Source organism: Bombus pyrosoma, linkage group LG8, assembly GCF_014825855.1.
Source record: "Bombus pyrosoma isolate SC7728 linkage group LG8, ASM1482585v1, whole genome shotgun sequence".
NCBI classification, from domain to species: domain Eukaryota; kingdom Metazoa; phylum Arthropoda; class Insecta; order Hymenoptera; family Apidae; genus Bombus; species Bombus pyrosoma.
This window is the reverse complement of record NC_057777.1, coordinates 8,300,381-8,318,014: the sequence shown is the minus strand read 5'-3', so window position 1 is coordinate 8,318,014 and position 17,634 is coordinate 8,300,381. Positions and strand designations below refer to the sequence as shown.

General features: G+C 32.8%; 3 protein-coding genes across 10 annotated transcripts in view; 1 reads left to right on the top strand and 2 right to left on the bottom strand.

The window, feature by feature from the left end:
• Window positions 1–22: 22 nt before the first annotated feature.
• The window catches only part of LOC122569902 (GTP-binding protein 2), a 29,685-nt gene continuing 12,073 nt past the window's right edge, over window positions 23–17,634 (bottom strand). For 2 of the 4 annotated variants that reach the window (XM_043731546.1, XM_043731547.1), the window contains 6 exons: window positions 3,148–3,426; window positions 2,768–3,061; window positions 2,376–2,636; window positions 1,914–2,304; window positions 1,538–1,823; window positions 23–1,451 (listed from right to left, as the gene is read on the bottom strand). In XM_043731546.1, coding sequence (XP_043587481.1) covers window positions 1,167–1,451; window positions 1,538–1,823; window positions 1,914–2,304; window positions 2,376–2,636; window positions 2,768–3,061; window positions 3,148–3,424 — 1,794 coding nt within the window. In that variant the 5' untranslated portion in view covers window positions 3,425–3,426 and the 3' untranslated portion in view covers window positions 23–1,166. Of the gene's footprint in view, window positions 1,452–1,537; window positions 1,824–1,913; window positions 2,305–2,375; window positions 2,637–2,767; window positions 3,062–3,147; window positions 3,427–4,081; window positions 4,372–4,523; window positions 4,813–4,958; window positions 5,154–17,634 lie in introns of those variants that run through there. The other 2 variants (XM_043731544.1, XM_043731545.1) reach the window with 2 other exon arrangements.
• Window positions 5,397–17,634, top strand: part of LOC122569900 (BTB/POZ domain-containing protein 7) — a 29,280-nt gene continuing 17,042 nt past the window's right edge. For 2 of the 5 annotated variants that reach the window (XM_043731538.1, XM_043731542.1), the window contains exons 1-9: window positions 5,397–5,532; window positions 8,821–9,081; window positions 9,277–9,641; window positions 11,075–11,625; window positions 11,827–11,990; window positions 12,081–12,465; window positions 12,541–12,693; window positions 13,315–13,471; window positions 13,591–13,769. In XM_043731538.1, the coding sequence (XP_043587473.1) occupies window positions 8,840–9,081; window positions 9,277–9,641; window positions 11,075–11,625; window positions 11,827–11,990; window positions 12,081–12,465; window positions 12,541–12,693; window positions 13,315–13,471; window positions 13,591–13,769 (2,196 nt within the window). In that variant the 5' untranslated portion in view covers window positions 5,397–5,532; window positions 8,821–8,839. Of the gene's footprint in view, window positions 5,533–7,410; window positions 7,508–8,803; window positions 9,082–9,276; window positions 9,642–11,074; window positions 11,626–11,826; window positions 11,991–12,080; window positions 12,466–12,540; window positions 12,694–13,314; window positions 13,472–13,590; window positions 13,770–17,634 lie in introns of all 5 variants that reach the window. The other 3 variants (XM_043731539.1, XM_043731541.1, XM_043731540.1) reach the window with 3 other exon arrangements.
• On the bottom strand, window positions 14,441–17,613 carry LOC122569906. The gene is made up of 2 exons (XM_043731553.1): window positions 17,305–17,613; window positions 14,441–16,094 (listed from the first exon to the last, which is right to left on the bottom strand). Exon 2 carries the CDS (start codon window positions 16,085–16,087, stop codon window positions 14,852–14,854), a length of 1,236 nt encoding a protein of 411 aa, XP_043587488.1. The 5' UTR covers window positions 16,088–16,094; window positions 17,305–17,613; the 3' UTR covers window positions 14,441–14,851.

The window sequence follows — 17,634 nt, the reverse complement described above, 5'->3', positions numbered from 1 at the left end:
AATATTTTAAATTCACTTCAAATAGACATGTAAATTTTTCTGGTTTATTTAAAATATTTTACAGTTTATAATACAGCATTACACTTGAGATTTAATGTAAGTAAAACAAAATCTTTTTCTTGGACGGCTGCATAACGATTTATGATTACAAAATATTTTAACATGTGTTATGATATGTAACCTCATATAATCTTGAAGACTTGATCATTTACAATTTAGACACGTGCGCAAATACAACCGTCTTAAGTAACATTTTTTGATTCTTTGACAGAAAACATTTTTTCTTTCTATATACATAACACATTTGTATAAGTATATAATATAATTTTCTTTCTGAAAGTTCTATGAATTAAAAACGATACAACACTCGATGCTTATCATTTCATAATAGTAGTCTATTGCGAAAATTTTTATTCTGCATTTGTCAACTATAACGTTTTTTTAGTCTTTTGTTTCTTAAATACTAGCAGAATAAATAGATTCATAGCCAAAATGAAGTTTTATAGAGAAACATTGCATTATTATAATGATTGTTCTCACAACGAATTTTTAAGCTACAGCGTCACACACAAAAGAATGACATAAAACGACCTTTTATTTCATATCACAAAATAAGTATAGTCGTCAGCGACTTCATAAATACTATAATAAAACAAAGGTACTATTTAAGGTTCATGAAATTTTATGATTCTAAGATTTTTCTCTCTTACAACTAAACTTATTTTCTCTTATGCACCTGAAGCAGAAGTATTCTTTTTTTTTTTAACTATCAATCAATAATTTTCATCCGACACTGTTCATTCTATACTGCTTCTTTTGTTACTGAACAACACATTTTTTTAAAACAAAAAAGGTAGAAAATATATTATCAAGACCAACTGTTTTGTCTTTCTCACATAAACAAACTTCTCTATTTTAAGAACATAGAAAACTAAACCAGATCAGGACTAATCGTGTACATACATTCATTGTATTAAACAGAAGAAGAAAATCGAAAACAAACAAAATCACTGTGTGCTTTATAACGAATATTATCGGTACTTTTTAAATACTTATGCCAGGCGCATGATATAATTACATCTAATATTACAGTAACTTTCTTATTATCTTCATAAATGTATTGCATACTTTAATACTTTTTACACGTAAAATTTTATTTGATTTACTTACTGCATACTGTTCTGCTGACCTATTAGTGGAAATATCTGTGTTATTTTACCGATTCCTTTAGTACGACCCTCTCGCAATAATAATCGCATACCGACGTGCAAATATTCCGGATGATTGACGAACCTAAACAACACGGATGCCGTATCGTTCGTTTGTAAACCTCTGTCTTTTGCGTCCATTATTCCTTTAATGATACACGTCTGCCTTACATTCCCTACATGTACAGTTGTTTGAAAACCAGAATATATTGCAGTCGCATGGTACACTATTAACACAGTTGCCTAAAAATATGCACATAGAATTGTAATATGTAATTTATTTAAATCTTATATGTATTTTACGTGAAATATCATTATGTTGAACATACTTGGAAAAAAAGCGTAGCATGAGGTTGGTCCCATAGTGATATTAAAACCATTCCAGGTCTTAGATGGGGCAAAGGGGGGCTTCGATTTGTTGGTGGTGCTAATGTTAGACTAGCACTCTGCGATGCTCTTACTAAACAGCATGGAGCCTTGTTTCGATGTAAGCTAACAACTTTAACAGGACTGAATTCACCATCTGGTAAAGGGCCTACCAACAATCGAGTTCCAGGAGCGATTGCTCCTCTCACAAGCAATCCTCCCAAAACAGGTTCGTTCAAACCTGCTACTCTATATGACATAAAAGAAAACAGCTTGACTTTATAATTCATATGGTTACTAAATATAATTCTAATTATATTTTTAGCAAAAAGTATACACCTGAAAGTTTCGTCAATTTGAAACAGACACGATTCAGGATCTGAATCTGCAGAATTCACGTTATATGGTGATAAATTCTTAATAAAACTTGTTAAATCTTTCAAACCCTCCCCGGTAACACAACTCACATTGAAAACTGGTATTATGTCTGATTCATAATTCCACGCCATTTGACTGTTATTATACATTATTAATTGCTTACAATATCCCAGTGCATTAATGGCGTTCTCTAACTGATTTATTGTTTCGGATATACTATAAAAACCAAGATCGATCTTGTTTACAACTATAAAAAATGGAAGTCCCAATGTAAGACATAACGCCATGTGTTCTTGCGACGCTTCATTCATAGGCGGTGCTACAACCAACATCACGTGATGAGGTGAATATCCTGAAAGATAGGGTTATAAATCGCTCATTAATAAAATTTACAATTTACCAAGATAACTCGAGTTATCGTACCTGTGAGACCGAGTACCGTAGTCCTTAAATATTTACGATGACCGGCTAAATCTATAAATGTAACAACTTTCGACGCGTGCTCGCATATTTCTTCTGCAGTTGCCATTTCCGCATAATTTAGAACATGCCCTTTGCTATCAAAGCCTATAATTTCGTGAGATATCGATGATGTACGACCTGTTTTTATCTCATGAAGGTGTCGCAACATATTCAGCCTTGCTCTCCCTCTACCATTATCTAGCTCACCCTGGGTTAATACTCCTATATACATTTCAGATACATTAAAATTTACATTTCAATTCAATTGTTATAAACTAGATGAACAACGAATTTAGCAGAGTAAACTCTAAGTATATTTCTCTACCTTAAATGTCCTCTGCTAATCCTCTCACCTAAGAGAGTTGATTTTCCAGCATCCTGGGCACCACTGACTGCAAGTCTCAAATCAATAATACTATCTTGATCCTCTCTATCCCCTTTCCTTAACTTTCTTATTAAAACTTCTGCTATCTGTCTTTCCTCTTTATTGTGACGTGTGGTTATATCTTTATTTTTAGAATTGGCATGTCTTTCACGTAGTATACTTGTTGTAGCACCTAATCTAGCTGCCATATCATTTAGAGTTTTTAATGATGCCTTCATGTCTTCTCTTGATAAGCCTGTTAATTTTCCATTATCTTCCACACCTAATAATTAAATAATGATATGATAAATAATAAAGTCACTAAAGATATATGATTAGATAATTATAATTTATAAAACCGTTTCATACCAATTTGATAAATAGCTTCCCCGTGGCCTTCTCTGAGACGCCATTTCATTTGTGTTACAAGATGTTCAAACCGTTGACTAGATGGATTTATTAGCTTCAGTTTGTATTCAACATTACCCTGTTCAGGTTCTGGTGGTAGTCTTTCCTCCTGATCATCATCATTACTTGAATTTTCACAGTCTGACATTTGATTTCCTTCATTCTCTGAATCATTCCAAGTATCTTTCTGGCTGTGTTTGTTATTATCTGGATCAAACAATTCCAAGAATGACTCCATATCTATAAATAAGAAACAATAACCATCATAAAATATATCTAGAACAATATTTAAAACAATGTTCTATATTTAATGATTATATTTAATAAACAAACAGTAAATTATTTTACATGCACATAAAATCATTTTGAAAGCTTGAACTATTAATGATCATAACATTCTTTTACTACTGTGGCCAACAATCTTGACTGAAATCTAGTTCATTACCAATTCATAAATTATAAGTTACATCATATGATATTGCATCATGTTCAAATACCTTAAATTATATGTAGTGTATATAAAGTGCAATATTACAATAAGCAGTGTTTATATATATTATTAATTCATTTTATACATTACAAAAGTGTGCTTAATATAAATTTGCAACATGAATATAATAAAATCTTAATACAAAAACATTAAAAAATTTAAACTAATAAAATAATTAATATTTATGATTTTCAAATAATTAAGAAAAAATAAATGAAATTTATCTATTTGCAAATTTACAATTTTACATTGTTAAAATATTTTCAAATTACATAATGTTGAGTAATACAGAGCAATATTAATCAATATTAATTAATATACATTTTCGCAATAAGCGTTAAATTAAAAATTACGTTATTTATTTTTTTATTCATTTTATTCCCGAAATAAAATACTATTGCTTACATAAATGATATATTTGTATTACAAAAGTATTTCATGTAAATAGCTTTTTCTGCCCTCGCGTTAATTCATGTTTATACAAATTTCTCTGAAAGAGACTGAAACATATTTAGAAGGACAACTTGTAAAATATTCGAGCGCGCCAAATCAATGGATCTACACTATGCTATAACAGCTGTACATATACATATGCAATATCGCTTGACTCAACGAAAACAAAACTGTATGCAAACAAAGTTGTTTGTGACCCACGAGCAAGGATGTATTTATGGATCACAGTTGGTCGATTGTATCTGCCAAATACGATATTTACGGAGTTAAACGATCTTATTGTCGAAACGGGGATGTATTGCAAAATTGAAAATGATCTATATGATAAAGAAAACATCAAATGACTAGACGCGCATTTATGATGATTCAACGAGAAACGGCTGAAAAGACTTACTGCATTTTACAAACAGTAGTTTTCCTTTCGCAGGACGTATACTCCTGAAATCGAAATCGCGTTTGACACCCACGTCAGAGTTGAATAACACAGCATGCGAACCTCTCACTTTCCCTCCGCTTTTTTCAATACCTGACTGTGCACGATTCAATCGAGATCTGACTGTTACCAGCCTCGACGATTCATTCTTCTGCGCTTGAAACAAATTTAGTTCCAATTCCAATCGAAAATTCGTTGGAGATGACGCTGCGAACGCGTCCATTGTGGCTCCACCTTTAGGGTGAAGAATCTATTAGTTCCATGGAAACGCAGGGTAACAGTTCGTAACAACCGTTCCATGGAATTCGTTTAAACAAAAACAAACCGCGTTATTCTTCGGTGATATCAAAGAAATATATTTTATTGCCACTGCCATTAACGATCAGTAAACCTAACCTCTTTGTCGCTCCAATTCCACCAAGATTTGGACATGGAGTACTTCATCGCGGAATTGTGTATTCGCGCATGATCAGATGTAATATAAATCTTTCGGTGTCAGAAAAATTCCTTCTCTGTGTGTATGCCTTAAACGATACTGTTATCTGTGAAAGCGTCGTGAACGTAAACAATACTATTTCACACATTATTTTTAACGTTCCGTGTTATTTTCGTTTCGCCTATCGTCGAGCTCATTACGGTTAGCAATGACTGCCGTCGAGGTTTGTTTTCGTGCGACCAGACGGTCTTCTGTGTTCCCAATAATACGTCGTCGTCTGTATGGCTCTATTTACTTAACGTGTCTGAATGCTCGTCTCTCGTAAACCTGTCTCATAGATTTCGTTAATACAGAAATGCGAGGTACAGATGATACATATCGTGCCGCGATTAACTTTTATTTACATGCAGACTAAGTTGACGAGCATAAACATGGCCGTCGCGTTTTGTGATGATTACTTGTGCCAGTTTGAATTCAAGGAAGTCCCTCGAGAATGGAAATAATGGATGGAACGCATGCACTCGAGATATCCAGGTAACGAGACACTTCCGTGCTTCCTGGACGTTCCCGACGTACTTTGTGATTATATCTCTATTTAAGATCTTATTGTATCTCGATATTATCGTCTACCACGTATACCTGCACGCTCGTTATTAGATATGTGCTCCTTATTCCTTTTTTTTTGTTCCCTATTCTTTCCCCACGTAATCGCGGAGGTGACTGAACTTGCTAAGCGTACGTCATACGCATTGTTACACGTAACGCGATTGCAATCATAGCTCAGCTGACTACTATTGACCTATTGATGTGTTACTGTCAGTAGAAGTTCTCTGGCCTACTGTTTTGTAATGGAGTTACTGGGTGTTCTGCCTTTTTATTTTGTTGTGTTCTTCACCCTTGCTTTGTCGAATTAGTGGTGTTTTTAGTGGATTTTGTGTTATATTCGTTTAATGTAATGTGTTAGTGTAATTGGGTTTGATTGTACAATTATAAATGCTTTATTTTTATTTTGTAGTACAAGCAATATATTTTTATCATACATAGGAATCTAAATATTTATTTACAGTTATTAGTTATTGTTTGATTTATATTTGGTTTTCATTGCCTCTGTATTTTTACAAATTAGTTATATTTTGTACTGATGTATATTAAAATTAAAAATGTGTTTATTTAAATGTAAAAAAAGTATATTTGAGAAATACATTTGTGTTAAACTAATTTTTGATTGTGTATTACATGTTCCTTTAGAATTATGCTTATGTAAATATGGGATGGAATACTTTGACCCATTTTGATATTTGTAAATGAATGTTCTACTTATACTTTGAATTTGTATATGAATATGTTAAAAAATTGTATATTGGATATATGTTTGCAAAAGAAGTGTCTAGTAAGAGAATATAAGTGACAGTCAGCTAAATACATAATAAATATTATGTAATAATAAAAAGTATATTCGAATTTATATTTTTGTTTAAAATTATATAGTATATATTAATATATAAGTAACACATTTTTTAAAAATTATATATTTTGTAAGCTCTGATAGCACTTTGGTAGCAAGATTTTTAATACTCACTTTCTTTAATAATATTTTGAAATGAAGTTTTCTCCTTGATATCATCATATTTTATTTTCTGTATGTAAAGTAGATTAAATTTTAAAGGTCATTTAGATATTTATAAATGTTGGAATAAGGTTATATTTAAAGTTTGTTCCATGTACTTCCAATTGCTTATTTTAAGTTTCAAAGGGCAAAGTTGATTAGGATTGCCATTGGTATTAGCATTTCATCTTTAGCGTAAATTAATGAATGCAGTTTTCATGCATTCTGCTTTGCAACTTCATTGACCTTTTATTTAATTCATTATATTATAAATATTTTCATTCTTATCATTAAAGATATCAGAATATGCAAAAAGTTGTATCTATAATAATTAATAGTTGTAATCACTTGAATATTTTTTACATTCAAATGTAATAGACACTGATGATTATTATACAGTATTTAGATGCTTTGTATAGCATTCGAGAAAACCGGTTTCATCATCGAGTCATATCTGTCACATAAAATAATCAAATAAAGATTGCAACTGCACTAGTACACTTGTGACATTATATAATAAAAGAAACTAGTCCAAAGAGGTCACAAATACATCAGTGTTATCAATATTATGCTACTAAGCTAATTCAAAGTATTTGTTTCATTGCACTTGCCTGCAAGCAGTTACTTTTAATAGAGATTAGTGCTTATTTCCAAGGCTTCTGCATAGATGAGGCAAATTGGAGAGTTTTAAAAAGAAATATTTACCTCCTAGAACAGCTTGATAAAAATAATCCACGTAAGATTATTATATGACTTTAATATGTCATTCAGCATTTGATGACTTCCAAAAATTTGTTCATTTCAAGCCTCGATAATTTCGTCGGAAATGGATGAAAAATGTATCGAGCATTGAGCGTATCCATTTAAAAGGCGCTTCCGAATTCAATGCAGTGCACTTTCTAGGTAAATATCGTATGTTGGCTAAGAAAGTGAAAGTTTAAGATGCGATCAGCAACTTTCGTTATTTTTACGTAAATCGTTTCGTCACGTGCTTACACGTTCCTTTTTTTTCTTCCTTTTCTCTTTTTGTAAACAAAAAAATTGGAGCAACACAATGAATAAATAAAAAACACTTTGAACGATATACATTCGAAGACGTTTAAAATAATTCAAGTTTTTTTTGTAGGCAGTAAATTCGACGAAATGAATTTTTTAGGTAGTATATATAGAATCGATCGTTGTGCATGGTAAAAATTTTAATTGTATTACGGAAAACGAGAATGCATTTGACATCGTTGCTTTGAAATATTGACCTTGATATGCATTACTTTTCAACATTTTAACAAATATTCGCAGGTAATGAATACCGTGTACAATAAAACAAATAGAAAGGGAGAAAGATATTTAAAGAAAAAAAAAAGAAAGCAAAAAAATTCGATATCTGTATGCGTGTGTGTGTTACGATAAATTAGCAACTGATAATTATTTTTTTCCGAGTTACTATATTTTCTTTTTTACATCATCATTCGAAATATACGATCGCATATTTGGTCAATGTTTAAAGTGACCCGTCTGCGTGGACTTAGATAAGAACGAGACCGGAAAGAAGTTTTTTAACAAAACATTTGTCCAGCGCAGACATTGTAAACTTTTCAATAAAATAACATAGAATAAGAAGTTCTTGCAAATAATATTTTCGTCTTTTGTCTTTTATCGTTAAAGTATCTTTATGCGCTGATGTTGATGTTTAACATGTTTTGTGTCACGTGTAAATGATTAAAATATTTAAACGAAATGAATCTAAAGAAGATCATTCTTAGGATTTATTTGCAGATTGTTAAAACTTTAGAAAAAAATATTAAATTTGATATGGTATAAAATTTATTAATATCGCATAATGTCTATCCATTATTAATGGAAAACAAAATGTTTGAACATATCTTCAGTGGGAATTTCTATTTGACAAATGAAAATAATTATTAGAAACAGGTACTCTTTAAGAAATGATTAAAAAATTTATTAAAAAATACTAATCTTCCTATGATACGAAACGTGTTAATATTCTGACAAAATTTAATTTATAAATTTAATTTGCAATTAAATTTAAGTTTAAAATATCTATTAATTACGAAAAGATAAGAGAGACCTTCGAACAAATTTTCATAAACAATTTTGGAAAACAATATTCGAAGTTCGAGCGTGGTAATTACGCGTGATAAACACGAGTGGAATTAAGGAGATGTGTTTATCGTATAAAAGGTGCACAATGATTTCAGGCTGTTGTCTGGGTGAGCAATGAATGTATTCCGAATTTTGACACCGTGTGTATTACAACGTAGACGACCAAAGGAGGTTGATAATTCCGATAAAAGGGATTGCTGGTTCGTGAAAAGACGGCGTGGAGATGCTTCCTACATGATACATAGAATGGGTGCTTCTGCATCGTCAAGCATTACCAGTGTAGGTGGAGATTCGGTCCAAGCAGCTAGACTTTCATCCTCTGGTAATCCACCTGATCAACATGGCATTGCTATCAGGTATTTAAACATTTAACATCGGATCTCGTTATCTGAGTCGCTCCGTTTCTCTTCATCGGCTAGATCTATACACTATAGAGATCTTATTTTAACGATATTCGCACAACTGCGAGTATCTTCAGCTGCGGTTTAATGAGCTCTTTGATCTCGGGTTAACGATTACGGGATTGATAAAAGTCGTATGTCCATTTGCAGGGAAAAGAAGAAGAAAATGACGGGGTTCGCGACTTTACGGAAGAAGTTCATTCGAAGACGTCGGTCTTCAAAGGCCTGCGACCATGGTAGGATAATCCGAGATTTGGTCTCAACATGGAGCCATTTAGAGGCAACGGCGCTTTTGGAAGAGTACGAGGCGTTGGCTGCATTAAAGGATCTCCATGTTCAAGCCGAATTAGCTAGACCACCGGCTGCCACATACAAACAGGATTTGTCGATGTTGTACGACTATAAACATTGTTCTGATGTGGATCTCGTCTACCGAGGAGCATGTTTCCCTGTTCACAGAGCCCTGTTGTCAGCCCGTTGCCCCTACTTTAGGGATTTGCTGGCTGGATGCCCGGGTATATAATTTTTCTTCTATTTGGAGTAGTTTAACACGTTCACTGCTAGTTAGCCTTCTGTCACTTACTATCTGTATCTTAGTAAGTCATTTTTATATAAATCCTATCTTTATGACGTAAGATTCTATATATGAATATAGCATGTGAAAAATATGATGTAGTATCATGAAATAATCATGTAAAACTCGATGAACTTGTAAAGAGTGCGAACTATAGTACAGATAAAAGTGAAAGTGTTGATGGGCCAGAAGGGATAGGAAATCCTCATGGATCATCGGGCTCAGCGACAAGTCCATGCCCCTTTCGGAAAAGGGGGTACCAGGAAAGGCGAACATGACTATATTTGGTCATAAACTGTAAAAACGCGTGTGCGGTGGGAGTACGAAAATCGTTAAAAGTGACGCTTTGTTGTCTAAATAATTATAGTTTTCTGTTTTGCTCAATCTCGGCTCGAGCCCCCAGAAATTATAGTGATTTTATTTTATATATGTATTTACAAATGATAAAACAGAAAATTATAATTATTTAACTAAAACTATTTCTTAATAAATTAATGTATTACAACTAGAGTAACTAAATCAATACAACTAGTCAACCTGTAACCACTAATGACGCAACTCACAACTCATGTCAATCAATGATAATAACAACTTTTTCCACCAAAGCGTCCCTTTTTAACGGTTTCCGTACTCCCACCACACGCACGTTTTTACAGTTGTCCATGAGCAAATATGGTCACGTTCGCCTTCCCAGGTACTCCTTTTTCTGAAAGGGCCACGGACATGTCGTTGGGCTCGATGACCTATGGGAATTTCCCATCCCTTCTGGCCCGTCAGAACTTTCACTTTTGCACTGTAGTTCATACTCCTTACAAGTTCATCGATTTTTACACGGTTATTTCACGATACTACATTGATAAGATCATTTTTCTTGATCTTTTTATTTTTATGTTATTTAGCAACTAAAAGAATTTATTTGAGTATGAAATAGTAGAAGAAAAGGACAACTTGATAGATTTTAAAAACAGATGATTCATCCATGATGATTTGTAAAAGACGACTAATATTAATCATATTACTTTAGCTTGGTTATCATTCTGCATATATATACATACAAAGTAATTATAATTTTTTAAATGTTCAAGAAGATAACATTTAGCATTGAATCCTAAAATCAAATGGAAAGGTAGTTTTGATGTGGAATTAGTTATCAACATATTGTATTTTAAAATCGCTCTTTTATAAAGGACGGGAAATGTGCTTTATTATGTTTTTCATTTGTAATTTCCGTATATGATTTATATGAATTATTATGCAAGATTATTTCCGAACGCTGTATGTTTTAATTTATACTCTATATGAGTACTGCAGTGAACGCGTTAATCGTTTGATGATTGAATTAAAAAAATTAATTTTAATTTTATTGAATCGTAGGATACGGTGCTAGAATATGTTTGGAGCTGAGAACACCGAATCTCGAAGTACAAATGTTTTCAGCATTATTGCGATATCTCTACACTGGTGATATTTGTCCACACGATGCAGCTCTGGAGGCGAATCTCTTGCGACGACTGAGCGAAGAATTCGGCACACCGAATCCGCTGGAACACGATCTCAGATACCTGCTGGACACCGGCGATTACGCGGACGCTGCGTTAGTGTTCACATCGGACAGTGATTACCAGAGACCAGATAGTGGAAGTTCAGAATATGGATTCCGGCCAAAGTTAGAACTGCCATGTCATAAAGCGATACTTTCTGCGAGATCCCCGTTCTTCAGAAACTTAATACAAAGACGGACTAGATCTGGGGAAGATCACACAGAAAGAGCGCTTCATATACCCACTAGAATAGTTTTGGATGAGAGTGTAATACCCAAACGATACGCCAGAGTATTGTTACATGCAGTGTATTTAGATACAGTTGATTTATCGTTAATTATGAGAGGTAATGGTTGCGGGAACAGCGCTGGTAGTCTTGGAGAGGTAATTATATTATTTCCCATAAATATACCTTAACTAATTTTTTGAGCCAAGACCAAATGTAGCTTACGTCTATATGAATATTTATTGCTGTTTTCTAAGTACTTTATTTATTATTTAAATAAGAAAGTTCTATTAGTAATTTCAAGAAAGGTAATTTATCGTTTGATTGTAAATTATCCTTGTCCATATGTTTGTTCTCAGGTTCAGGCTCTTACTCATACTGGACGTGTTCGACCAAGTCCCTTAGAAGAAGCGATGGAATTGTACCAAATCGGCAGATTTTTGGAACTAGATATATTGTCACAGGGTTGTGAAGATCTTATTTTAGAATACCTTACATTGGAATCGCTCCCAACTGTTTTGAAGTGAGTTTCTCATAATTTGAAACATTATAAAATGGAATGCACCTTGCAAGAATTCATTGTACTTATCGATTTCCAATTATATTTTTACAGGTGGGGCAGTCAACCTCACGGATCGGCATGGGTACATAGACAAGCGTTGCATTATTTAAGAGAGGAATTCCAGCCAGTCGCTTCTTCTTCTATTCTCCATCAATTGGACCACGTACATTTGGCGAACGTTTTGCAAAGCCATTTCTTGCAAGCGAGCGAACTTGAAATACTGCAGGCGGTACTCAAGTGGGGGGAACAAGAATTGGTGCGTCGTATGGAAGATCGGGAACCAAATTTGCTCAGTCATACGGTGCACTCTGTTACAAGAAAGGGGTTGAAGAAAAGGGATTTAAGCGATATAGAGTTGCGAGAGATACTTAGCGAGCTTCTACCACTTGTCAGAATGGATCACATATTACCCCCAAATAGTGAAGCGTTGGCTCAAGTACGAAACATTAAACTCGCTCAAATATAAATACCCATTTTCATATGATGCTCAATGAAACTTTTATGTGTTTAGGCTATTAGAAGAGGATTAGTTTCAACTCCACCGAGTCATATGATAGGAGATGAGAGGGAGAATTTACGAATGAATGCATGGATAAGGGGAGGGAAGAAAAATGGATTTTTTGTAAGGCCACGTCTGTTCATGCCTTATTACGAGGAAATAAAGGTAAACGTAATTTTTATTTAAAAAAGAAATGAGTTCTTTAATAAGAAATTATAAGAAAATTAATCTCATTGCTAAAACAAATGTATCGAATAAAAATAAACTTATTTATATTCTGCAAGATTAGTTATGAAGAAAATTATTTTATATCGATGACAACGTTGTTTACTAATATTATCATTTAAATCCATTAAGATACTTTGAGAGCAGTGCTTATTAATTATCATATAAAGCATTGTAAACAAAATTGTTAATTTGAAAATTTCTACATTATAACACGAATCAATATGCAGAAATATTTCTTAAAATTAAACTGAAATGATTTATTCAAATCATTTATCACCTTTTGTTACAGATTATTGTATATCTTTCAATAATTTTTTTCTTTTTTTTTTTTTTTAATTTAATAATTTACATTCACAATTTGTCCAATTTGGACATTTGGTGGAATTTTTTAGCTGTTTGATTATCGTGTGGGTGGCTATCCCCAGCGGGGTGCCATCTTCGTGTTTGTTAGGTTATATCCTTTGTGATCTTTCAATAATTATCACGACACAATGTAATTAGTTTGTGCTCTAATGTAAGATATATATTCTAATGTAAGATAAACAAATCTTTTTACAGTCTTTAGTTGAGGAACAAATGGTCCAAGAAGCAGATTTAGTGAGATTGCGAAGGCCACGGTATGTGGCCGATATTCCCGATGCCTTGTACATGGTTGATGAGAAACCAAGACCAATGGGTACAGCCGGGGTGGATGTTCTCGCCGCGGCGTTTCCAGGTATTTTGATGGCTATTTTCTTATCAAATTGTTTGATAGTTCTATTGTGTTTTGACAAGATATAGAGAAATTCACGTTTCCAAAATGAGAATGGGTATTTGTTATGTATTCTATTTAAGTTCCAGATTCCGCGACCTTGGCAGCTATGCTAAAGCGAGAGCAGAAATTGAGGCAGTCTCCCAGTTGTCAGAGGGCTATCAGTTTGCCGCTCTCATCGCGACACGAAATTAATAGGCAAGTGCGACTACGTGTTGTGAGGGAGTTCAACCTACCTGACACGGTGGCGGATCTGTTAGAAGTGAGTACTTTTCTCCTCCTGTTTCGTAGAATAATTCTAGAGTCACCTATACAAACAATTTTAGGATATTTTGAAACACATAAAAGTCTGCACATCTTACGTAAACGAAATAATCTGCGTAAACATTGTCGTGTTAATATACTCCTCGGAATTCAAAACAGAAAATTTTTATTCTTTAAGTTATAAACGAATGTATTTCCAGTTACTGTTTGCTGTTTTTTATTATTTTTGCGCTGTCAACGAATATATCCTGAATTATTGTTTGCTGTTTATATTTCATTTTTTTATTTTATTAACAAACATGGTTTACTTAAATGTCAGTTGCAATTAACGAGAAATGATGGTATTCGCTGTAATTGGCTATTTATTGTTTCAACATAGTTAACTCGATTAATCGAGAGAATGAAAATTAGTTTCGATTGATGTGTTTCAATGTCATGTTACATAAAACATGTGTCATTATATTGGGTTCCGCAGGGGCATATCGATGCGAAACGAAATAAGATTCTGCTCGATTCACCTTTAAAAACCTTTAGAAACTTCTCAGAATTACGATATAATAATAATTACAATATAAATTAGAAAATTAGAAGAAACGAACGATAATGAACTTCAGAATATTGTTTCATTATTCATGGGGCCTCATTAGAAAATAAATTTTATTCGTATTATTTTCATGTAATAAAATAGATTTTTTATTTTGAAAAACAAGTATATCTACGTGTAAAATAACATGATGCAGGTATCTACAATAATATTACAGATTCAGTTTTATAAAGTAAACACTTTCTTCGAATTTGTCTTTTAAACAACTAGTTAATTTTTAAAACTTAAATATTAGAGTCCTTATGAACATATTTGGTGTTTTCTTAAGACTAAATTCTTAAATTGTAAAAGTCTCTAACATCTTTAAAATTCTATATACACTTCTATATATTATAAACAAATTATCATATACATTTTAACAGTACATCATATATCAACATTCATTATCTACAATAAATTTTGTACTTTTTATCCTGCATAAAAATACCATTCAATTCATAAAAAATTATTTAACAAGATAAAACATAGCAACAATATTATTTAAGTAGCCATCCCCTTTTGTCGAATAGAGTCACAATGTGCAATAATTTTCGTTTATATATTACATTGTCAGATATATCTATGAAAACATTGCTACCCTCCACGTTCTCTGAGATACTTTTCTTAGGTGCCTGAATCACTTGAGCCATCATGATACATTGATTGAATTTTACAGGCCCACAACGATTCAGAATTTCGTCGAATTTCTGCTTGGAAAATTTCTCCGTGTCTACTTTTAGCGTCTTTAACATTTTAATGAAACAAGAATAATACAAGTCAAACATATGGTCCAGTTTGTTATCCAGAATTTCTTCGTTCGCGCTCGACACGAGAAAGAAGATCAGATCTTTCATACCGTAATCATATGCGGATAATTGAAAATCTACGATCTTCATATCGACTAGCTCTCCTTTTTCATCGTGTCGGAACATCATATTGTTCACCCAAAAGTCACTGTGAACAAATGTTGCCCAAGGTTCTTCCGGTTTCTTAAGATTTTTGTTTGCCTCAAGACCGTATTCTATGGTCTTATTAACTCGATCTAAATACGGTCTGATTTCCTCCATGCTCTCTAAATCCGATTTACTTTTCCCAAACATGTCCTTAACACACTTTTCTGTGATTTCATTTGAAACGTCTAAAAATATTTCTACCGCTATTCTTTCATATAACTGAGGTTTCTTTATCTTTAAAGCAATGGCGAGAGCGTGTAACTTGGCTAGAGATTCAATTGCAAATTCTGTGTGCTTCTTATCCAGCCCAAAGATTCGATCGCCCGTATCGTAGCCACTGAGTTTCAGGTTCTCCAAAATGATAGCAGCTTGTTCATCAAATTGTTCTGGATTTTTTAAACCTAGTCTTCCCCCAAAGAACTTTGGTACCAGATCTCTTGTGTCCTTCTCGTTGACGCCACTTTCTATTTGAAGGTTTTTGAATTCCTTCACCATCACGCTGTAGAATTGTAGCTCCTTCCTGAATGTCACTGGACTGTTGAACAAGCCCAATAGATAAGTGGAAGTGGGTGGAAGTTTCGCGACCAGATGAAGAGTCTCCGTTTTGTTGCTTGACCGCGTTAAGGTGACAATGATGGCCAGCATGATGCTTCCAAAGTTTTCGCCTGGCGCGGTTAGAGGCTTCCATTCAACATGCTTTATTTGAAGATCGTTACCAAGACTTTGTCTTAAAAGCACGTCCAACTTTTGAACTGACAATGGCTCGTCTGACGGGTACATTATTTATCTGAAAGAATATTTGATGGTTCTCATTGCTGTCTTGTAGATATTGAAACTTGCTTTTGCTTGAGTTTAAAGAAAACTATTATTGGGCTAGGTAATAACTTCACTCGCCTTCTACTACTGTTTGCATTTCGAAAAATATTATGAATTTTTTTTATAAAAAAACGTAATTTTATAGCGAAATGAGATAAATGAGTTATGTTAATTAAGAAGTATTAAGAGATGTTGTTCTTTCAACAAATCGTGAATGTATTTAATGCTCCAACTAATACATTTTATTGCATATAAAAATTAACTTATTAATCGGGACATAATGATTTCTTTATTTATGGATGACCTACATTTTAACATGTCGTTTAATCATTAATAAAATAAATAATGTTATATTTGTGTTTAGAAGAATGAATGATTTGTCATTAATTTTGAAATTCGCGATTATAGAATTTTCCGACTAAAGGACTTTGTTAATTGATTAAATAATATTCTAATTAGAAAAGTTAATGGTAAATTTTGTTTTTAGCTGCATTATCTATTTTTCTGTTTTTTACAATCAGCCAATTACATTATCATTTTGTATTTATTTGATTGATATTATTTGTGTGAAAAATGTTTTGATTTTTACGTAACTAGATGGTTAAAGTGAAGTACTTCGATATTAGAAATATCAGAGATTATTTTTCCGGATACTATTCCTATCTCTGTTATCTTACGAACAAACACGTTACAGAATAATTTGATATTATTTTGTAATAAACAAATTTTCATAATACATAATAAAATTTTCATAATACATATACGATTGTTCGACAATATATTCGATGTTAAAATTGTTTCACGTGAAAATCGGTAAATATGATTTATCATGTTCTTCTAAAATAATTGTAATATTTTCCCTCTATTTTTTTCTTATTTTCTTTGGATTTTTTTCTATTGTATTCAAATTTCCTAAGATGTTATCTTTGAAGTTCTTTGCAAGCCTTGACTTATCTTGTCACATCAGAAGAACGTTATTCACAAAACCATTGTCGTAGAACGATTAATAAATAATTCCACATCACGTTAGTCATCTATTTTGCAGCCACTTGTAACAGTTGTAATAACTTTTTGCTCTCAGAAATTGCGTAATTTTTAACGCCTCCACTATGACGAGAATAATGGTTCTTCTACGACACTCACTTGTTTCTTCTGGCTTCCGTTTTCATTCAAGTACTTACATAGATGAAAAAACACGTATGTACGTATTTATATATTTTCCCGTCTATTGGAGGATCCAATATCCTAAGTACGGCTTAGACCAAAGCTAATTACGAATGTGAATGTTTCGTATTAGAGACACGAGTGAAAACCAAAGTCAGTCGAATAGAAGTGATAACACGCTTATCAGTAATATTCATTTTTCTTTTTGCCATGTTTACGATTTATGACTAAGTGGTGTGGACATAGGCATGTATACGTGTTGTACATCGGGTCGTTGTATAGTATTGTAATTGTTCATTCCTCATCGAGCTTTAAATCAGTTGATTTTTGCTAAATAGGGAACTAAC